At 41.9% G+C, this 23,725-nt stretch overlaps 1 protein-coding gene across 1 annotated transcript; it reads right to left on the bottom strand.

The window, feature by feature from the left end:
- Positions 1 to 2,228: 2,228 nt before the first annotated feature.
- On the bottom strand, positions 2,229 to 23,494 carry LOC102386811 (vesicle transport protein SFT2A). The gene is made up of 8 exons (XM_025194893.1): positions 23,442 to 23,494; positions 17,953 to 18,035; positions 13,677 to 13,758; positions 10,418 to 10,453; positions 9,590 to 9,648; positions 7,628 to 7,710; positions 4,924 to 4,953; positions 2,229 to 3,065 (listed from the first exon to the last, which is right to left on the bottom strand). Exons 3-8 carry the CDS (start codon positions 13,743 to 13,745, stop codon positions 3,055 to 3,057), a joined length of 288 nt encoding a protein of 95 aa, XP_025050678.1. The 5' UTR covers positions 13,746 to 13,758; positions 17,953 to 18,035; positions 23,442 to 23,494; the 3' UTR covers positions 2,229 to 3,054.
- Positions 23,495 to 23,725: the final 231 nt, after the last annotated feature.

The raw sequence follows: 23,725 nt of genomic DNA, 5'->3' as shown, positions 1-23,725 counted from the left end.
CCGCGGGGCCGGGTGGGGGGGGCCCCCAGCCCCTTGTGAGCTTCCCCACTCCCCGGCGGGGCAGCACTTGTGTGGCTGCCCTCACCCCCCTCCCCTGGGAGCAGGCACAGAGATGCACCCCTCCCCCATTCTCAACTTGCCCCCCCAACCCCTTTCTTTAACCCCATCGCTCTACACACACACACACACACGCACACCTGCTGGGTGTGTGTGCATGTTTGTGGAGGGGAGTGACGGACACTAGCCAGGCTGGTGGGGGAGGTGGGGGGCCTTTAATTTTTATCAGAGAATTTGTGATTTTTTAAATCAGGGAAAACCAGGATCCTTGTTATCACTTGTTGAAACTGTCGGTTTACAACCTGGAGCATCCCAGTACCCATATCCTAAGATGACCCACAAAATACATTTTATGAACTGAAACCATCTTAGTTATTTGTTACAGATTTCATGTCAGAACATCTGTATGCAATTTTTAAATCTTTATCAATGCATGTGGAATGTACGGAAGCTGTAGTATGTTTAAGACTTTTAACCATGTAGAGTTAGAGTTCAGTTGTATATGCAAAGAACAATTTGCCCAGTAACTACCCTATTTTCTCCCCACATACTACATCCCAAGTACTACACACACCTTGTTTTGAAAAGGCAGAATGAAGAAAAAAATCCCTTTAACCCAACTGTTTAGAATCAATTTCTCCTTTAAAGGCATGCACCCCAATTTTCAATCACCAGTTTAAGAGGCAAAGGTGAATGTGGTAGGTGAGTAAATATGCACATAGTGTCTTAAGAGAAACAGATAAGATAGAATTAGGGTAACTAGCAGTGCAAGTCCAAAATTACTTTACAAACATTTCATAAAAACAACTAAAAATCTGAACATTAGCTGATTGAAAACTGAGCGATTAATTCACTAATGTTTGGAGTTCAAGCTACATTTTAGGCAACTTTATGAAAATACTTAAACAATGATTGAGAGAATGAGTGTTTGCACTTCAAAACACCTGTCAGCAAGCTTTCATTTTATGTGACTAAACATTTCTGGTAACAGAATTGGTGTAGATTACAGTTCTGAGTTCTAGAAGACCACTGAACTTTTCACAAAGTGATCTAACAGCAATATGATACTCTAGCTCATGCAGTTAGGATGATGAATTTAGACAGTGAACACATGGATTGTGTTTAACTTTAAACATCTGTGAACCTCAAGGAGAGAGAGGAAAGTCACAATCCCTTCCATAATATCTATATTTTTTCATGGACCAGCTATAAATTCTGCTATAAGTGACAGCAAGTAAACTGCAAATGAAACTATTCCCATTTCTCAGGATCTTTCTGTCACCTTTTATAATTTTCCAAGAGGAGGCTGCTGTTCTTTCTTAGATATAGTGGCTGCACCCCCACGAGTATGCACATGTTTCATGATGCCTCAAAAGTTTTTTCAACCCTGTGCATGTGATTTGGTTCTCTGTGCTGCATATTTACAGAGCAGAGCCAAATTTAGATGCTGGGAAATCCCGGTATCAGGAAAAAATGCAGAAAAAAAACTAGGGCAGCGCAGGTGGCAGCAGCATGGCACAGGTGGCAGTAGCGCGCACTGCCTGAAACCAGAGCTTGGCTGGCCAGAGCCCATGCTCTGGCTGTTGGACAGCCTCTGCGCACCCAGATTGCCACTGTTGGAGCCCCAGGAGGCCCCCAGGTAAGGTTGCTGGGCCAGTTCAGGTGCTGGCTCCAGCCTCCCGTACCCTACCTGGAACATTTTTCCCCACGCTAACCCCACATGAAGTGGTGCGTGCTGGGGCAAAAAGCAGTAGCACAAATTTGCGCTGCTGCTTTTTTCTCCTCTGCTTGTAGGGATGTGGTCTGTGGGAGTTAGCAATAGTGCACTGAAATAGTGCCCTGCCTCCTTCAACCTGACCCTAGGGGACTGTGATGGACAGCTATTATTCTAAGTCCTTCCTTTAAAATCCTCTCCCTCAATCCTGTTCTATTAACTATCTAGATAGAAATGTTGAGTGATCTAGTGGGGGGAAAAAGAAAGGGATTTAAAGGCCAATAATATTCAGACACCAAGCTCAGTTTCAACTATAAAAAATATAAATGCTCTTTCCCAGCTACCCCATCATCTGAGAATGAACTCTCACATGAGAAAGTTTGTCAAAAGGTAAACCTGTTAAAAATGGAAATATCAGTAGCAAAGAGAAGGAAAGCCTTGATACTTTTAAAATAGTTTTTATTTTATTTCACAATCACTGATTTATATTATCCATAAGCTATTTTAGTAAAAGTATTTTTTTTAAATCTGAAAGTAAAAAAGTTGGCATTCAAAATGTAAGCTCTTTAGCAAAACTCAGCAAGCTTTTAAAAGCTCTCTCACATTCACATCAAGCTTTCCATACACTGCACATGTACAGGCACTTCAAAGTAGCAGGGTAACTACACTATACCAAACCTTTCATTTTAGCAATGATTACAAAATCTTGGTCTTTGGGTAAAGCATACAATGAATAATGCATAAATAGTAATGTCATAAATCAAGTCTTAGACAAAACTGTATAGGAAACACATATATATCTAATATATCTAGATATATATATCTATAGGTTGGAAGCAGGAGCCGTAGGATAGATGGATATCTATATATCTATATATATATAGATATATTTTTTCCCTATACATACATAATAACATGTATATATTATCCCGAATCCATAGGCTCTGCACCTATACTGGGGATTTAACTTTGTTAAAACTCTTTGAGACAGTTTCCGTTAAGTTGGCTCTGCAGAAAGTGTTAAAGATTATGCTAGTTTTCAAATGTTTCAGAATAAAATACAAGTTTACCCATCCTGTGTTTAAAATTGGTTCTCCTAAAATGATTTAATCCCCAGTGTACAAAAGGGAACAAAACTACAAAACTGTCATTAGGCACTTCAGGAGTTGAAATTTATAATTTTCTAAAGACACTTCTGATAAAATACAGTTGGATTTAAAAAAGAAAAGCATTCCAGAGGTGTTTTTGTTTTGTTTAACTTAGGCAGGAAGTAAAGCATTTCATCACAGCATCCCTAAAAAAAAGAGACGACAATTAATTTTTTTTTCACTCACAAAAGCTGCTACATTCAAGTTATCAATGCTTACTACACTATACATTTTTTAGAGTAAAATTCAGTTTTTACAAACAAACCTCAATTATTCATTGCAGAATTCTGACTGATCAGATCCCTTGAGAATTTGAAAGAGTCTAACAGGGCCCTACTGAGCATTTTGTAAATTGGTTTTATTGACTAATCTAAATGTTCACGGTCTTGCTTATTTTTATTTTCACAAAAACAGATTCATTTGTTCATGAGCAGACTTTTTGTATTTTGTTTTAAATCTTTTTGAAAAAAAAAATCAAGAATGTTATTATACTTATTAGCCAATTGCCCATCAGGGATGACTGGGGGGGGGCCCACGGGGGACTAAACGCCACCACCCCGCGCTGTCACCGTCTCCCAGGAGTGGGGTGGGGAGTGTGTGTGCGCCCTGCTTTCCCTTCCATCCTCCTTGGCTACCAACCTGTGCTCCCTTCAGGGAGCAGAGCTGGGGGGGCGGGGAGGGGGCCTCACCCCCCGTGCTGCAGCCTTGCTCCTTGGAGGCAGAGGGGGACAGCGGGGACAGCCCTGCCATGACAGCAGGGACTGAGGGCAATCATGGCAGCCGTCATGGCAGTGCTCCACTGCGCTGCTGTCGCCTGTCCAGAACACTCTTGGAGCACTCTGATTGGCTGCCAAGACAACCAATCAGAGCGCGAATAAAGCATGCACAAACAGACTAAGGCTTTTATAATATTAGGATAAGTCAAAAGAAAATCAACTATTACTGTGTACAAGGCAGCAGTGTGTCTTTAAATTAAAATCTCTCTCAAAAATTGATGCCAAGAAGAAAGATCCCATCAAAATGGAAACAAACGAGCAAGGGTCAGCAACATCCAGCCTGCAGAGTGACTGGATCCGGCTTGTGCTGCTGCCACTTCTTCCTGGTCTTCTCAGCTGTGGTCCAATGTGGGACGGATGGTTTCTGTACTGCAGTAGTGGCAGGGGGACTTTGTCTGCACTTGTGCCTGAGCCAGGTAGCTGAGAGCTGTACTGCCACCGATTCTCCCTCTCAGCTGTGGCATAAGCCCAGCTTCTAGCCAGTGCAGATCTGCGCTGCAGCCAGGGCGCTGGAGACTGGGAGAAGCAGAAACAGCATGGGTGCAGCTCCCAACTGCCTGGCTCCAGTGCTGGCATGGACAAACCCACCGCTGTGCTTCCGAAGTGGCCAGCCTGTGTTGGACTGAAGCTGGGATGTTTCAGCCTGTGCCTTAGCAATAAAAAATTGCTGACTCCTGCCTAAGGGTATTTCTGTTGCTACAGCTTTTTAGTGCAAATTAAAACAAATGGGTACCAAGACAAAATATGCAATATTTTTTCCTATAGCTATAAGAGAGATAACAGACAAATGCTTACTTGAGATGGCAGTTTACTTCTATTATCCCCAAAAGAATTATTAGGCTATTATCACACTTCATGTTATTAACTAAAAAAAGGCATATGGGGTTTAAATGAACACAAGGTATTGTAAAGATAAGAAACTTATATCCTATTTCCATATCAATACTTTGATAAATTTAGGGGTACTATATACAAAGAGTGCATTTTCTGAGTTGAAGACCTAGAAAAATATCTAAAGCTTAAAGTATACAACTAAATTACTGTTAATCTGTTAAATTTCAGAACTATTATGGGTTATATTGCAACTTAATTCCCCTAAATCCTATACTTAAAAAAATACTGGATTGTGTTTATATTTTCACAAATTGAATTTAGAGATGTCTTTTTCCAGAAAAGAAATTTTACCAATTTTATTTATATGAACATACAAGTAATTATATTTTCTCACCTTGCATAAGGAATGTATGACAGACTATACCTGAAAAGGAAAGGAAAAAAAGTTTAATTTGAAGAGTGTGTTTCATTTTTATATGGCAATTTACTTTGGATTAGCCAAGAATTAAGGAAACAGGTTTTACTAACAAAATCTAAGCAAGTTACAACTGCTGAAAAATAAAGGGCTCTGCATGCGCTACATATATTGCCAATAATTTCTCATTAATTTTTTTCTTTGAATTTTCTATGCATTACAAATTCCCTTAAATATGGATTTCAGCATATAACAGAATTTGGTGGCTTACTATTACTTGACAACTCTTAACACATTACTTTCTAAAGATTAATTACTTGATTAGATTAAATCTGCAATTCTCCCAGAAATCAAGACAGGAAAGACATCAAATAAGGTTCAAATATAACAGAAGTAGAGCAGGATTTGATACGTGAATGTGTACATATGTTGTTTTCTATAACTCTACAAATACAAATGAAGATTGTAATAAACTAAGGAACGCACAATGGCATGTTATTCTTACAGTTGATATGTCATTACTATCTGAAACGTGCTGACAGCTCCGAACATTGCATTTTAGTCCCTTACCTTTCCTGCTCAGATCCAAGGATGGATTTTATAGCCAAAAGCCACAACTTTGTTATCGTTCTTCCTAAGTATAAGGCATTTACTTGGGTCCAGTACCATGTTGAACAGGCTCTATTGCAAAATAAATAGTTACCTATCCATAACCTGAGTTCAAGATGGCCGCTGCGTATCCGTGCTCACAGAAAGGCCAGTCAATGCAGAAGGTGGGACAGTTTCATAGCATACTTGTTAGAGTACTCAGGCACCCACCCTCCTATTCTTTTCCTCTGTATTCCTGATTGTGCTGAGGCCTGGGCTATGCAATGAGACATGCTGCCCTCTGCTGCCTCAGTTTCTTCCAGCTCCTCAAAATCAAGATGCTATTAGAACTCCTAGGAAGAGGGGATGGGGAATGTGAATATGCAGAGTCCCTCTGTAAGAACTCTGGCTAAAAGTAAGAAACCTTCATTTCTAGATTCAGTGTCTTCTCCATACTGCTGTTTATGAGACTGAGGGGGAATTTTAGGTTTTTAATCACCTGAGCTTCCAAAATCTCTCTACTGGAAAAACTGCTCTACTTGTAAGAGTTGAGAACTGCACCTATGAACAGGGATCATTTTCAAAAGTAGCATGACTCCTAATCTCAAAAAGAGGGAACATGTATAAAGTATGACTGTTAGGGTAGCTCGTCATATTTTATGCTTATAGAGTGGTGGATTTTCATATTGTTTAAACTTTTTTTATGTTCAGCCTTATTTAATCATTGCTCAAGTTTTGTATAGCCTCATTACTATTGATCAGCTGGCCTTGAGTTGCTTTTGTAGAGCTCATAGTGCTTGCTCATTATATCTTTTCCTTTTTATCACTGTGAGAAGTTCTTCTAACGTTAACACAGCAATGGCCTTGTTACCAGCTCAGATTAACTGAACTTGGCACTAGCCAGTTGAATCAAAGGGGTGAAATGGTTGGATATGTTAATGAAAGGTGATAAGGGAAATCAATGGACACTGCCCACAGTAAGACACAGGAAAAAGGCCAAACTAAGAGGCGTGCTCGTGATGGGTCTGTTGAACAAAGGGATATACAGACAGGATAAAATATGGACAGTATGCTGACTGCAGAGAGACAAATCTGAAAGCAAAGAGTCGTTGAAGGAGTGACGTTGAAGAAAAGCATAAAAGAGGGCAGCAAGGAAGCTAGGTGTTGTCGTTGGCATAAATCCAACCTTCAATACCTGCCTGGACTGAACCAGCCAACAATGCACCCTTTGTTTTGAGGAACCGAGTGGCTGTCTTTTCTGTTGAGCAAAGTAACATCTGGGATTGGGTGAGATTATTGTACTGAATGTTCTTCTCTCTCTGTATATAGAAACTATTAGTACAACAAATGTTATCTTAACAAAGTTAGTCTTTGATTTTAGGACACCGAGTTGTCCGTGTTCATATTTCACATCCCTAAGTGCTATCTGGTGAGCAGTGGTGCTAACAATGACCGCTGAAAGTCTCTGTTCAACCAGTTGTCTAAACAAGTAAAAAGATACTAGCATCTCAAATGCATGGCTACCATGGGTAGGCACTCTGTAAACATCAGTGGGTCAATAGATAAGTCATAAGACTTGATTTGCATTAAAAGTGGTTGTATTATAACACAAGGTACTTGCAGTGTCTGGGTCTAAGAGAGATACACAATTACACATTATTTCAAGTCACAAGCTACAAAACGACCTAGGTCAAAAAGAGAGGGCACGGGAGCACAGAAATATAGGATTGGGAGGAGCTACCTGGTCTATCAAGTCAAATTCTCTGGGACTACATATAGCCATGTCACAGACATTTAGTTTAAAACAGGCCACGAGAATATCCACTCCAGCCCTTCCCACGTACCAGGCACAGAGGATGTTTTAAAAAACACAGAAACTTTACCTACAAATGAGGCCCCAACTGCACACAGAACCTCAAACAAACCCAATGAGGAGCTACAGGAAATGAGCAGGAGAGGTATGAGAGCTGCTAGTGTCAACATGAGGAAACAGAACTTTCCAATAAACATGTTGTGCTGCCAAAGAGCCCAGACTAGATGAAGTTCCTTGACTTTCTTGGATGTCAGAAAATATCTCAAGTAGATACACCTTGACCTTTGAATTCCTTTGACACCTCCATAGCTCCTGCTTCCAACGGAGGACAATAGTGCTTTTCTGAGAAGTACCTTTGGTCCCAGCTACAAGAAAAAGTTAGCACGAGGTAGACTAGGGTTTGAAAACATATAATTCATCAGCTAGTCTACAGTAACTGCCTGCATGTACAAATTTATCTTGCAGTAAGCATGAAATATGCCTTTTCACTGAAGAGCAAACTAAGTTACTTCCTGTTTTTGAGAGGCACCCTAGCTTACACCTTATACTAGTTTGTTTGTGTGATCATATCCTCTAAATAGAAAAGGTGGATGGATAGGGTAGAGAAAGAGATCAAATTAGTGAAAATGAATCTGCTGACTTCCGAACACTGATATAATAAGAAAGTTCTATCTTCAAAAGGTCAAAGGGAAAGGGTTTATTCAAACTGGTCTTACTCATGTATTTGAGGTCTGATGTGCAAACACTTGGTCAAAACAGAGGGCTGTTTTCTGTTCATTCAGGGTTTAAAAGGCTTTATCCACTTCTGTGGCTGAATAGGAGGGGTCTGCTAGTATGAGAATAACATGATGGGGGATAGAACTGAATTTGGCTGTGTAACTGCTTCACAATCACCATCCAGACACTGGTAAATTCTGGCTCATGTCCTCCAACCTTGATCTACAAGAGCATACACCTGCTTTGCAAATAGTTCAGACTAAACTACTTTCGTTGTCAGCTCTACACCCGAGTAATCCAATCCATACTCCTGCTATAGTGCGACTCCAATTCAGCCAGGTGCAACTGTATTCTAAATGAACGGTTACAATGTTAGATGGATGCAATTCATCCAAAAACAGCAGAAGGGATATTAGCTAGTCTCAAAATAAGCCCCTGTCTTCCAAATCAACAAAGACCAACTGTTTTGGTCCCACTGTTCCTCTGTCAGACCCCAAAACCAATTTAAAAAAAAAATTAAAACCAAAAGCAAATCTATCACAAAATATTTTTACCTAATACTTAGAGAAAGTAGAGTTATAACAAACAAACAAACAAACAAAAACTTAGTCCATAACATCTATTCTGGAAGGAACAGCAGTAGATGTCAGAACAGGGGAAAAAAGTATATAGAGGGGACAGACAGAAGTGATCATTTATGCCCAACCTGGCCACAGAAAGCGGATTATAACAGTGACCAAACACTAAGTGCGCAGCTGCAAACTGCTTCAAAAATAGCCAACTGGGTGAAAAGCTGAACCCTCATTGCATAAGGTATTAGATGAAGATGTTTCAAAACAGAGCATCTTCTGTAACTTGCGTCTGTGCTACCTTCCAGCCTGTCGCTGTTTTCAGAATGGGAGGGGGGAAAGGGAGTGGAGGGAATTTGGTCTGGGGTTTTTCAGCCTCCGAGGTGGGGGAGAGGGGGCTCCAATTCACCCACCCTACCCTCCAGCACCAGCTGGGAAACCGCTAGAACGAGCTCCCTCTGTTCCCTTTCCCCTCTCCCATTCTGAAAACAGCTGGGGTTGGTAGGGAGGAGGGGCTATTACTAGGGGAAACCAGCAGCTAGAGTCCCCTCCCCCCTGGAACCAACAGTGAACTTCTGTTTGGTCTGGGGGATTGTTGCAACTCAGAACATTTCCTGCTAAGTGTTCAGAAGTTCAGCTCCTGGTTGTAACTCAGTCTGCATCCAGACTGTTACTTTCACGGCAGAATACAGAACAACACGCTATCAATACTGAATACATTTTAAAAGCATGGACTGATTAATACTAAGAGAGTTTAAGGATCACACTGACTACATCTAAAATTACCTTGCAGAAAAACGATCAATAAGTGTGAGCTAAATCCATACATAAACTCTGACTTAGTTTAAAAGACATGCGAGTTAAACCATATTTGTTAAATAAAATATTTTCATATGTATTTTGCTTATAAGAAACTGTTGAGGCATGGGCAATTCAAAATTAATTTAAAAAGCCTTACCATGTCATTGCAAAGAACTGCAATATGCAGAATAGCAGGGCCAAACCTTTCTTACCCCACTGAGACAAAACAGAAGAAATATTGCAGGTCAAGTTATTTTCCAGAAATCAATGATATTTATAACTGAAAATATTAGTTTACTCAACCAAGTCTACCCCAAACTTTAGTTAAACCTGATGCTGAATGGTCAAAACTGAGGAAATTAAACATCTTAGTCTTCCCTTCTTCATTCTACTATTGATTATAGTATTGCAATAGCATTCCAATTGAAAAGATTTTATTAGCATTTTACTATACAGCTCTTCCCTTAATTCTGAAACTCTTTAAGATGAAATAGTTAAAGACTTGACTATCTCCTCCACACTCCCATGCTTATTATTTATGCTTCAACCATGTTGCAAGAGATATTTCTGAAACACATTACTTTCACCCCACATTTTAATATTTCAATTATTAAAATAGGACTGAGATAGTTATGATATTGCTTAATTATCAGTTCAAACTTTGTCTTCTTTCCCTTACTCATATTAAGAGCTTATATTCTAGGCATTACATATTTTCCCATAGTATGCAGCCACAAGACCGTACTTGCGTTGCAGCCAGGATATTTAGAACCACCAGCCCAAATGCAATTGTGGACAAATTCTTCACTTCCATTGAAAGGGAAGAGTGACATGGCACAAGGTCACCCATCCACTTTCTATTTCAGTGAACTTTAACAATGAAGTTACCAAGTTTTTCTTAACCACTAGTTGGAGGAAACAGACTACTGCCAGAGTTAATAGCCCATCTGTGCCAGCTTAGAAAACATAAATTAATATTACTTACCCAGAACACAGCACAGAGTGTGAATATAAAAGAAAACTGGAGGGGGGGAGGGGGGAAAGAAAAATTAGTGCACGGTATAATTGTTTCTATATGTTTTTATTAAAGTAATGAGCCTTTCAGAATTCACTACCTAAAACAAGTACATTCAAGGCCTGCCCTGCAGTGAGCACTCTGAACTACAACATTCTATTCCTTCAATAAACGAAATGCCTGAATTAATGTTATCTTTGCAGTCTTAAATCAGACCCCTTGTGTGAATACACGATTCATACTTCAATTACATAATCATTTACTATTTTTGCATAAAAAACTTTGCCTCATTCTGTGCAAGGAAGGGGTACACTCACTTCACGTACTACCATTTAAAATGTTGCTTTCTCCCTGTTATTTTGGCCCCATTCCTTGTTTACTGAATGCTACTGAAACACTAAAGAAATAATTCATTCCCATGGGTATTTCTAGCTGAAAACTGCAATCCCTGTTTTGTGGGAAATTCTGAAATTAAAAAAAAAAATCCAAAAATGAATGCAACCATTTAAAATATATTTAATTTTAAAAAGTCAAAATAGTACTTCGTTTTCAAGCTTCTCAAAACATCCCCATTACTTCCCAAGCCACCCAGAGGTCCAGCACTCTGCCAGACACTTCAAAGAGCTCAGAGGTCCTCTGGGCTACCAAGGAGCCACCTGGCAGGCTCCCCTCCAAGGACAGGGAGTCTGGAACTAGGGACCAATTTCATCCCATCCCTATGATCCTTCTTCCAAACTACATACCCTACCTCACTCAAATCTGTCTCTGTTTCATCAGAATTCAAGTTAGGTCATCTTCTCTGCCAAGCTGCCTGGGCCCTGGAAGGGGAGATGTGTGGATATCTGTGGTTCCAGCTCTAGAGGTAGGCTCTCAGCTTTATATTCTTGTTCCTGGCCCTGAACCCAGATTGGCTCCTAATAATCTGGATTTGCAACTGCAGGCATACTGCTCAGCTCTAGAACTTACGCGCATCCAGAAAACATGAAATCTTTGGGAAATTCAACCAAAACGATCTAGCAATTGTTTTCTAAGCATGTACACACTGATATCTCAAAGGCTTATAACAGCCAAATATGGCTGGTTTCTCATGGAGGTTAAAGACACATCTCAAGCACAAAGGTCAAAATCTTGCTAAGTATCGAGTCATCACATCAAAGAAAGTGGGTAGACTTGAGTTTCTCGAAAATAAAAAAAGGGTATTCAACTGTTTTTAACATTGTTGCAATATGTATACAACTTATAGCAGCAACCCAAAAAGATGGGGGAGAGCTATTATCTCCACCATCTGTAACCAATTAATAAGCTAGAAACAACTACTATACAAGACTAACAAGCAGAAAAGGGTATCAAGGTGCTCTGAAAGGAGAAGCATTGGACGACATGGTCCTTAACATAATACTAGGGGTACACCAATAAAGATTTTCTTAGCCAATACCAATGGCCAATTATTAACCAGCTATATCAGCCAATACCGATGAGATAGCCGATTTACAGGAATGCAGCCTGGCAGCTTGAAGAGCAGCATCCAGTGATAAGTTTGTGGGGAGGAGGGAGCAGGGATGCAGAGAGACCCCAACAGTGAGGGAGGGAGTGGGGCAGGGGCAGGTGCTGCCCAGTCAGGGTAGCGAATGTGACCTTGCAGGTGCCTTGTCCAGGAGGGGGGAAAGGGGGGCAGTTCCCCACCACTGCGCACACCCCTGGGGGAGGCATGGGGGGCATATGCCCCCCAAGATTTATTCTCAGGATGGAGGCAGGCTGGCTGCTGCAGGCTCGGGGCCAGGGGCTGCGCCAGCCTTTTCCTGGTGGGGAGGCTGGGACAGGGCTGTGCTCAGGGAAGGAAGGGTGGACAGTGATGGCACTGAGAGGGGCGGCTACAGGGTGAGCTACAGCCAACCCAAAATTCCCCATAGCAACCCCCACCAGCGCTGCCCACTCCACCCCCACCCGTCCCAAGCACAGCCCCTGCCCAGCCCTCTGCCAGGAAGAGGCCGGCACAGCCCCTGGCCCTGAGCCTGCAGTGGGAAGCCCGCCTTTGCCCTGCACACAAATCTTGGGAGGCACATGCCCCCATGCCTCCCCCAGGGGTGCATGCAGCAGTGTGGAGCTGCCCACCCCTCCTTCACCCCCTACCCAGCCCCCCACATATCCAGGACAAGCCATCCGCAGCTCTGTCCCACTCCCAGGGTCACATTCACTGTCCTCTCTGGGTAGCGCCTGTCCCTAACCCCTCTCCCTCCCTCACCATGGGGTCCTCAATCTGCCCCCCCAGGCCCCTTCCCTCCTCCATGACCCATCCCCCCCAATGACTTACTGGCTGGATGCTTCTCTCCAAGCTGCCAGGCTGTCTTCCTGGCTGTGTGCATGCTGCATCTGCGTGCATGCACATGGCATTTAATCGGTGACATTATTGACTACACCGGCCAAAAAAAGCCAATTGCGTTAATTTTCCTTTTACTGGTGCCAATCCAATATATGACCAATATAGATCAGTGCTCCTTTACATAATACAGGATCCTTGAGCTTGAACCCAAGGGAGAGGGTACTCCTTGTCCCCTCCTCCCCCTTCCTTTTCTTTGGAAGAGAAAGTACAGTCCTTGAGATAAAGGACCAAGGACTAATGGAACAGACCATAGAGAAAGCAAAGTTGGCAATCCACTATTTTAAAAGCTTTAAATTAACTTTCTGTTCCCCTGTGAAGGACTAGTCCTAATCCATGATGACAAAAAGACTATTCTACTAGGGCCATGCCACACATTCAAATCAAAGTTGGAGAAAAACGAGCTATAAAGTTGTTACATGTTTTCAAGCACTAACTTCATAGCTGGCTGGCTTTTTTATAGCTCGACAGACATTTTTCTGGTGTGTTAATTACTTTGCATATGTGACTGGTCTAAATTTATTGTTCAATTAACCAGATAATTATATAATATATGTAACGTGTGACAGGGGTCCTACAGGCATTGATGGAGCCATATGACAAGGGGATAACACCTTTTCCTAATTTTATTCTTGGGAATGGTTGAAGGATTTGGGGAGAGAAATTGTCTGAGGCACCATTGACCCCCCATGCATGGAAAAATCTTAGTCCAAATGGCTAGTCTAGAGAAGCTGAAAATAGGGACTTGCTGGAAGAGTTGGAGACATTTCTAATCGATGGTGTTCCCAGTCTTTCTGCCAGCAATCCATCCATTAACCTTTTGAAGTTGAAAAGTAGATAGATAGTGCTTACCAGCATAACGAGTGTTGCAATTAGTCTTGTTGGCTCAAACATTTTTTTCAGCTGCTTCATAGGTCCCATCAGGAAGCATGTACTAATAGAAAAGTAAGCAGGGAAGGGGGAGGAAATGGTAAGTCTCTTTCAAATAAAGCTTTGCAAAGAATTGTAACAGTAACTCGTATTTAGAAAGCCTACCACGGAAGTTTATATATAAACTAGAAAAAAAGCCTCATGTCAACATTCAGTAACAGATCCTGCTAGCATTAAAAATGAAAAATCCCTTTATATTTGGGCCTGAAAACAGCCATATACATCTGCTCCTGATTCCCTATCAATGTTACTAGCTATATTGAAAGGGCAACAATTTTTATTGTCCGGTCATCCTAAAACTGCCTAAAAATGATTTTTTTTCTGACTATGAGGAAGGTTGGAGGACCTGAAGTAGGAAATTTTGCAAAGTGAGCTTATCCTGCGCCATATATCTACAAGAGCTTTATGCTTCAATATAAATTTATGATCCTCAAAGCTGCAAAGAAACTCTTAAATATAACCTAAGGAATGAAGCTACTGCAGCTGTTCGGTGGCATGTGTCAGCACTGTTATACACACTCAAGAATGTAGGGGCACCTTTTATTTTGCCTGAGCTCAGCCGATTAGCAAACGAGCAAACATGGGAGCAGGCCCTGCAGTTCTTGCCAAATCCTCCACCCTTCTTTTAAGCCTGAACTGTACCTAATGCACAAAGACTAAACCCTGAAAATATTTCCTGAGGTGATGATACTAATCATTTTCTTTTCCCTATGAAAGGTATAAGAATAAAACTAAGTTAATTTGGCAGGGAATATCAGCTTTGCCTACTTCTAATGTGAATGAAACATCAAGAAATATGTAGGATAGATAAAATAATCATGCAAAAGGGGAGAATTGATTTAAATGTAGTATCTTACACCTCTTACAAAGAACTGAAATGTTACTGAAACAAAGGAACCGGACAAAATAATTGACAGGCATTTTGTACTTTTACAGCACCTTTGAAGATCCTCCACATTTTTCAAACATTAGTGTTATACTGCCTGCAAGGTACAACATATTAAGATGACCTTGCACTGTCAGACGGACTAACTGGCTCTGAGTTAAATGACTATCACTGTTGCAGAAAACTGGCAAGAGCCAGGAACAGAATATATGTATCCCAAGACACCAATCCCCACCTCCTCCCCCAATCATCAGTATATTACCCAACCTATTGTTAGAAGTTTCAGAGGTGTGGGAGGGGGCTGTGTCAGGCTTCTGGGGCCTAATCCAAGTGCACAGGGCATGAAGGGGATAGTGGCAGGTGCTAGGATCTGATACTGGCACTCTGGGCTCCATCCAGCCTGTGGATCAGATCTGGGCTGCTCATCTGGCCTGTGGGGCTAAAGGATTAGTGCCACTGATCTAGTCAAACATTATACTACACTGTTAGAGCTCTAATTTAAGAACATCAGCAGAAATGATCCAGTAGGAACATTTTAGAAACTTGACAGGTACTGTTCTGCAGGATGTACATCCATGTGCAGTACCTGGATATGAACAGCAGAATTGCATGTTGATGTCATTGTAAAATCACCTGTGCATGTAATACAATTCCCTACCAACCTGAGTGGTTATTTTCTCTTTTTAAAACTTCCTATTACATGGTTGCAGTATAAAACTAGTCTTTAAGAAGTGTACATCTTCCCTAGATTAAGCTATTGCCATTTTCTTTAAAGCCATATCTGATCTACTGCTGACAACACCCGTAAGGCCTGATGCAGGATGCTAAAGACATTAAACAATAATATCTATATTTCAAAGGAAGCTTTGAAGAAAGGGCAAAGAGAATGAGGTCCCTACTTTGATCCAATTTTCTTCAAAAACTTATTTTAAATGTTACTGCTAATTACTGCTTCTTGGAGGAGTCAGGGAGGGGCATCATAACCCTTTCTAAGCATTAGAGTTCTGCACAACATTAAGATTATACACCTCCTGTTATGCTACCATGTAAGGAGATAAAACACTGCCATCCAAACTCCTAGTATACGGTGCCCTACATGATTCAGTTCTTCCCCTCTAGCCTCTATAAAGGACCGTGAAAATGATGAAGTCTTTAGACTTCTGTGTTACCAATACAGAGATATAACTCAAGCACACATCTTCTTAACCACCAATGTAACCACAGCCGACACATCCTACTGGTTGCAAGGAATCAAAAGATGATTTAAATTTTGAGACCACTTCTTTCATCTAAGACTGACGTGATGTTTTAAGTGGGGAGTAAAGAACTTGCCAACACTCCTCCAAACTTCTTTCAAAAGAACTGGCCCAAACAACATGCAGCATGCCATACTGTAGTTACTGCTCTATTTGGATGGAGAAAGAGCTGCTTCCACATCTACTTGCATCCTTTCCTATCAGGAAACACTATAACTTGCCTTTATGGTTCAGGTTAACCCTGTACTTTATCTACACATGAATTAACTGTTGTAAAAAGGCTAAAGGAAGTAGCAGTTTCTCTAGTACACAGTAGTGAACACCTCATAAGTCAGAGAGGTAGATATCACCATGTCTGTACAAACCAGACTCTAACGTGGGGGTGTGCAAAGTACAGCCCACAGGCCAGATCCAGACTGCCAAGGGATTTTGTCCAGCCTGCAGTGGGTCCCTCGGTCCTGCCCAGGCCAGTTGTGGGGGGCAGCCTAAGCCATGGAGTGTGTAGCCGGTCCCACAGCCTCTAGGCCAGAGCTTTCCAAACTGTGTGCCGCGACACATTAGTGTGTCGGCGGCAGTGTGTAGGTGTGTCGCGCGAAATGCAGAAAATTTTGCGGAAGGGCACCGCGGAGCTCCCTTACTCGCGTCCGCTTCCCTTGGCCCCTCCCCCGGAACTGAATTACTGTGTCACGAAATGATGCATGTCTAAAAAGTGTGTCACCAACATGAAAAGTTTGGAAAGCTTTGCTCTAGGCACACATAGCAAGGCTGGGATGGCCAGACTTGCTTTCCAGCAGCCCCGGTGGTGACAGCTCCTTCTGGCTGCTGCAGCCGACACACCTGGCCCTGCTACATGGGCATCCTGACCCATCCACCCTGCACCTACTGGGCAGGGTGCACAGGTGAATAGCGTCTGGGAGTGAGATGGGTGGGTGGGGCCAGGGAGACCCCGGGATCTTGGGGCAGTGACAGCGCGGGGCCAGGGCCCAGGGAAGAGCTGTGATCTGCTCCCTGCATGTCCCTGGGACGAGCATGGGTTCTGCAAGCAGGGGCGTGAGGGCAGTGGATCGCGCCACTGGCCCAGCCCTGTTCTGTCACAGCCCCAAGATCCCAGACCTAGACCCAGACATAGCTTCCTTGCCTGCCTGTGGCTCCATGCCACCCGCCCAGTTGTGTGCCCTCCCCACATGGCTCCCAGCCAGTCTCTATGGAGACGCTAGGATCACAGAGCAGTGACAGTGTGGGGCTGGGGCAGAGACCTGCAGGGAGTGGATTGCATGATCTGCCTATATGCCCCCGTAATGGGTTCCGGTTCTGCAGGCAGGGACATGTAGGGAGCGAATTGAAGCTATGCCCCAGCCCCATACTGTTACTGCCCCACGATCCTGGGGTCTCCATGGAGACTGGCAGGGAGCCGTATGGGTAGGGCATGCAGCCAGGCAGATGGGATGGGGCCGTGGGTGGGAAGCTGTGTCAGGGATCTTGGGGCACAGGTCAGTGACAGCACAGGTCAGGGGCCCGGGGCAGAGCTGCAACCTGCTCCCTGCATACCCCTGCCTGCGGAACTGGCGCCCCTTTCAGGGGTGTGGACAGTGGATTGCATCTCTGCCCCAGGCCCCAGCCCTGCACTATCACTACCCCATGATCTTGCCCTCTAATCCTGGCCTTGCCCACCCGTCCCACTCCCGAACATGCTGAAATGCCTATATGGAGAAGACTTTAATTATCTGAAGAGGAAGGAAGTCACAGAAGGATGATATGCGCACAGAAATTCAAAATATATAGTCTATACCTGCTAGCCAAAGTAAAAATCCATCTAGATGTATTTATGAAGCAACCATATGAACTACAAAATAATCTGAGAGGGGCAAATAAGGAATTGCTATTCACTTATTGTGATTTAAGTACAAAATAAGAACTTGAAATTGTAAACAGCATTGTTTCTCACAGTGGTCATCTTTAATGTAATGGTCAGATAATTGGTTATATCAACTGGAAATTCAGATAAAAATGTTAAATACTGTACTTCTTAAATGATAATTAAGAAACTAATTCATACCTGGCTAATGCAGCAACATTTCCTAGGGTATAGAAAACAGCAAACAATTTCAGTCCTGATGGAAGCCATAACAGTGCTGTCCCCTGCATGAAATTGAAAATATGCAAATGTTTTATCTGCTACTCCAGTTTATCTATTTTACATTTACATTTTGCAAGGCACATGTTTTCAGAAACTAACATCTCCATGACCTTCTAGTAGCACAGTGTATTCAGAGATTTAAGTTATCCAGTATATTAATATCTTCCTGTACTGGCAAGTGAGCTACAGTGATTTAACACACTGAACTGGAACTCCTAATAAGCACAAGTGTGAAAATTATTTATGTAATCCCACTGATAAAACTTACGTTTGCACAACGTGGCCTACTCAGGACTATTACAGTTTAAATTAAAAATCTTTCATTTAGAGTTGTAACTTCCTATACATAAGTGGAAAATATTAACAAAGCCGCAGTAGGCTTGCAGTACTCATACCCAAACCAAACACAAATTCATCCTCCCTGACGTTTTACCCTGCACTCACATCCCAGATTAGCCATTCCCCAAAGAGAATTCTGAGACAACAAAGCTAGGCTGGTAGGCCAAGTATGCAAGGGCAGGGGAAAAGAAATGGCTTAGTTTAAATACTTTCCTTTTACAACATCATGCTGTCAGCACCCTGATAACCCAAAAACCCTCTGCTGAGCGCAACTGCCAAGAGCTGGCATGGGAATCCTAAAAGGGAATTGGAACAAAGACATTTGGGGCTTCTTGGGCCACAATCATCATCTTCAACTTCAAAAAGCAGCCAAAGGAGGTCAGAGCAGAGATGTAGCACTCTCTATGAAGACTCTCATACAGTCACATTCTGCACCAACTATAATTTTATAATACCAACCCACATACAGCACACTGCAATAAACCAGTCTGAATAACAAAAGAAAGAGTACAACTATCCATTTCAATACCCAAAAGGAAAAGGTGCAAAATCTTTGACAACTGCTTGTCAAATACATGTTTATGGTTACTGCTACCTGATCAGCCAGAAATCTAGGCAAGACCATATTATGAATATATGTAGCAACGAGCAAGGACATTTGTACAGAGCTCGCCAATACCTTTTCAACACTGGTGGTTAAGTTACTTCAGATACAAAAGATTTCCAGATACACGTCAATTTTGTTATAGATTCAGAAGCCCCCCCAAAAATGATCTTCATTTGCCTTCCTAGACTTTTACAGGTCACCTCTGATTCAACATTTTACTGGCCACATCCCAGACCTCATCTTTGGTCTAAATGTCAAGGCAAAGGACACTGCAAGACAGCTGCTATCCTGGATAGACTATTACTCTCTTTATAACCTCTTCTAGCTCCCAACACTGAAAAGACAAATATTTCCAATTTGATCATGAAGTACCACAAATCCCAAAGCTTTAGGACTACAGCAGTGTCCATAGGATGAGTGGAGGAACTGATTATTCATTTTATATTTATATATTAGCCTCTATTGTTAACCTGTTAACCCCCAAATAGCCCCTTAAACACTGGCATACGCATTTCCTTTTTTTCAAAACACTATGCCAAGTGAAGAAAGGTGGACAGAAATCCACATACCAATCAATGGTAGAAAACAAGGCTGACATGGCCAGGATGAAATGCAGAAAATTCCTCTCAATTCTATGTTGAGGCTGTATTACAGGAAGCTCAGTAAGGAGTTTTCTTAGCCTATTGCTTCACATTTCCACTCCAAGGAGACATCCAGGCTATTAAACTGCTTTATCAGCCTCAAGCTCCTACCAGCCTGCAAAGGTGCCAGTCTTGCCCATAGTTCTGGAATAACAAGCCATGATTGTTGCCAGCCCTGGCCATTTTCAAGGGGACTACACTAAGCTGCAGGAGTGTTGCTAAGCAGAAGGCCCAAAGCCTATTGCCAAGTAATCAGTGTGAACCTTTGCAGATGTGACAGTTAACTTGGTCAGCAAGTAAAGGAAATGATCAAACACAATTAAAAGAAATCACAAGGCCTGAAAGGACAGATCGGCAAAATGGCAGATTTGACTGGTGGCTAGAGTCTATTTCCCAGCAGTCCCGGCTCCTGGCTGGTCTCCATGGAGACTCCAGGAGTGTGGGGCCGCAGAACTGCGGCTCTGTCCTGACCCAACCTGGCTTCACGGTGTCACGGCCCCGCACTACCAGGGTCTCCACGGAGACCAGCCAAGAGTGGCATGGGCAGGGCACAGAGCTGGGCAGGGAGATGCTCCAGGGCCAGGGAAGAGCCGTGATCTGCTGTCCATACGCCCCTGCAACGAGCGTGGGTTCTGTAGGCAGGGGCATGCAGGGAGCAGATCTCTGCCCTGGCCCCACCCCATGCTGTCACTGCTGCTGTCACTGCTGCAAGATCCCAGGCCCAGAGCAGCTCACCGCTCTGCCACGCACCCTGCCGGTCCCAGCCGGTCTCCATGGGCATCCCAGGAGCATGGAGGCATGACAGTGCAGGGCCTGGCTGGGGCAGAGCCCCGGTTCTGTGGCCCTGAGCTGGTTTTGCCTTTGGGCTCCTGGGGTCTCCATGGAGACTGGCTGAGAGCTGGGACTGCTGGGAAATGGAGTCAACCATGGCCCAATTCTGCTTGGACTTGGCCCACCCCTGAGATAAGGAAAGACCACATATTAAATAATCCACATACACTATATCATAGCCTTAACATAGTAGTAGTAGTAGTAGTAGTAGTAGTAGTAGTAGTAGTGAGTGATGTAACTATAAGCCTTAGATGTTATTTTTCTATAATAGATATATTGTTGTTAACATTCTTAGATAATTTTTAAAAACAAAAACAGACTTGTCAGAGACCATAAACTATAGCAAAGAAGAAACAGGAAACCCTCCCTCTTTCCCAAGGATACAAATCCCAACTAATTGACATCTTCAAGTCCACAAGAGATACAGTTTAGTTGAGTTCCAAAAGTTTCAGTGAAATAAATTAAAAAAAAAAAAAAAATCAATCAGAAATCATTTCTTAGAGTATTAGAACCAGCCATCTATAAATATTGGGAACAGGCTGGAGGGAAACTTGGAGAATTCAGTAGCTTCAAAAAGACCCACTGCAATCTGCGTTCCACCATCCTCCCACGTCTCAAGTCTCCCCAGGTAGTATAGGTCAGAATCTATGTTGTGCTGTTATGGGTAGCAAGATAAACGTTTATCCTAAGTCTGTTTTCATGTTTTACAGTGTAAGCAAATAAAAGGTTGGTCTGTAGACCTGTTTCTGCCTCTATCAGTAGCCTACCCACAAGGTTACCTGCAATCTGGGCAACACAAGCTCCTACCATCCTGCAAAGGCACCAGTCCTGCCCAAAGCTCTGGAATACAAGCCATGGTCAGCAACTTCACTGCTCTGATATTATCTGGGCAGGCCTTCAGCAATTGGGATAAAGCTTTGGGGCACTGCTTGGGGAGTTTATTTCATTACATATTATTTTAGTTTAATATTTGTATCCATCCTCAGGTTTTTACTGTAAGCCACCCTGAGCCTCTCTGGTTGGGGAAGAAGAGGGGACAGCATATACATTTAATAACAAAACTACCTACAGTGGGAAAGAATGGTCAAGTGCTTCTTTTTGGAAAATAAATTTTTCTTGTGGCTGTTTCAAGACAAGAGTAAACTCTCCAAGGGCTAAGAATCATCAAGAACTTTATCACTTACTGCTCTCAAGACAAGGTAGTAGTGTTCTCACTGGCTAATTTTGGATCCCCTCTGCCTTAAGTACTTTATAGGACACGATCTCCAAAGGGTTTGAATTGAAACTGCACATGCTTCTCTATTACCGATGCTATGAATAGTTCAGACAAAGAGCTGCATAATTAGTAGCTACATCCAGGAAAGCATACTAAGTATTATTTCCTGGGGAGAAATCTTTCAGCTTTTTTTCTATTTCTACTTAAATATTGCATATATTGCTCCATCTTTCTAAATATTCAGGTTAATGTAGACACCTGGACAGATGTTGAGAACTTATGTAAACCGATATTATTTGTGTTTGATTTAAAGTGTCTCGTGGCAATGGCACAAACATACAGCAATATTTGCAAAAGCATGCCTCCATTTACCACCAAAAAATATTCCAAAGCAACACTCAACAAAAACTACTTAGCCATGGACCTACGTATCTCTTTGATATGAAAAAGATGATCAAATTATTTTAAATTGGGACAAATAATTCACCATGTTGTACTGAAGCCAATTATACAGATTTTCTGTAGGGTATTCACACTACTGAGAAAGAGAACAAGTCCACAATACCTAATGAGGAAAGTTTTATTCTCTCTACAGCAAGTGATAAGACAATAAATGATGCCTTTTTATTCATTTTTTAATAAAGGAACTTGACTGATAACAATATGCGCAAGAAGTTCCTTTGTATTCCTTTTGTAGTTTGTACTTTATTAAGGCTTTGATGGAAAAGATGGGATCTTTTAACCTCTGATTTTCTCTTGTAGTAGATAACTGATGAGTCCTTTGTCTGTTAGGTGCTCTTAACATTAAAATGATGACTGGGATTATGTCAATATAGAGTATAAATAAAATTTAAAGAGATTAACATAAACCATAGGGCTTCTAAAAAAACAGTCGGTCCAAGCACATTCTGCTCAGGCAATTCTGATTTTTGGAAGATCCCATAACTATGCACTAATACATCACAAGAATGTCACTGCTCTACATGATGGTTGACAGTTTTACAAAGGAAAACAAATAGGTAGATAAAAACTACTTTACTTGTACAACTGACTATTAAAATAGGTTTTTCCTCTAATGGCTTAGTACTTTCTACAACATACACACAGACAAATTTTCACAATTGGATTCTTGATTCTTGGATACCAAGTGTTATATCTTTTCACCCTGACTTCAGGATCCAAATTAGCTGAAGTCAGTAGGCATCACAGGTGCTCTGTCCCAGTAGTTCTCAAGCAGTAGATTGAAGAGGTGCTGCAAAGGCAGATGGAGAGGGAGGATATCAGCCAACCCACTCCTCACCAAATGTTCCAGAATTAACATGTGCGAAACTAGTTTAAGTGTCTTTACTGCGTGTGTAGCAGATTATGAATGAGGTAGGAACACACCTGCATAGAGGATAGGGAAAGGTGGGATGTGGGTTCAAAGAGCTTGAGAATCACTGCTCTATACCATGCAAAGGGCCACAAAAAGTGCAACGTTTTGCTCTTTCATTTGGATTACTGTATTTTAATTAAGAATACAATGTAATGTACTAGAGACTATAACACAGTATATTTTGTCCATACTTAATAAGACCTCTCATTGCACCATCTACTGTAAGTAGGGGAAAGATCTGATACTTTATAATTCACACAAAGAACTGAATTCCTTTAAATCTCCATTATAACTATTGGCCAAGGGTGTTCAGTATTTAACAGAATCAGCCCCAAAGTGCAAAGACAATCTAAGCTGTATTGTAGCATACTCAGAAAGGTAAAGAAAAACGTCACTTACAAGAATGGAACATACGATGCCACCAACAAAGCATATCGCAAACCATTTCACTCGAGTGCCGAAACTAAGTGATGAGTTATCAAAGACCTTGTAGGGAGAAAAGAAAATTAATGGTTAGCTGTTTGAAATTTATGGTTCCCAAAGTTTATATCACTCATTTGTATTTAAAAAGCTTTAATAGAGTATAAAGAGATACAACTGTTCAACCTGAAACAAATATTAATATTTTATATACTTCTCACAAAAATGCAACAGTTACCATATTTAACATACTCCAATGTAAA

This window comes from Alligator sinensis, unplaced genomic scaffold, assembly GCF_000455745.1.
Source record: "Alligator sinensis unplaced genomic scaffold, ASM45574v1 scaffold832_3, whole genome shotgun sequence".
Lineage (NCBI taxonomy): Eukaryota > Metazoa > Chordata > Crocodylia > Alligatoridae > Alligator > Alligator sinensis.
The sequence above is the reverse complement of the archived record's forward strand: the minus strand, read 5'-3'. Positions and strand labels throughout refer to the sequence as shown.

What these genes read in the sequence shown, in the direction of transcription:
- LOC102386811 (XM_025194893.1), bottom strand. Translation starts at nt 13,745, where the DNA reads ATGGGACCTATGAAGCAGCTGAAAAAAATGTTTGAGCCAACAAGACTA. An exon ending in CACTCTGTGCTGTGTTCTGG is followed by an intron (nt 9,649 to 10,417) that starts GTAAGTAATATT and finishes GTTTTGTCTCAG; the next exon opens with TGGGGTAAGAAAGGTTTGGC. An exon ending in GGTGTCAAAGGAATTCAAAG is followed by an intron (nt 4,954 to 7,627) that starts GTCAAGGTGTAT and finishes TTTCCTTTTCAG; the next exon opens with GTATAGTCTGTCATACATTC.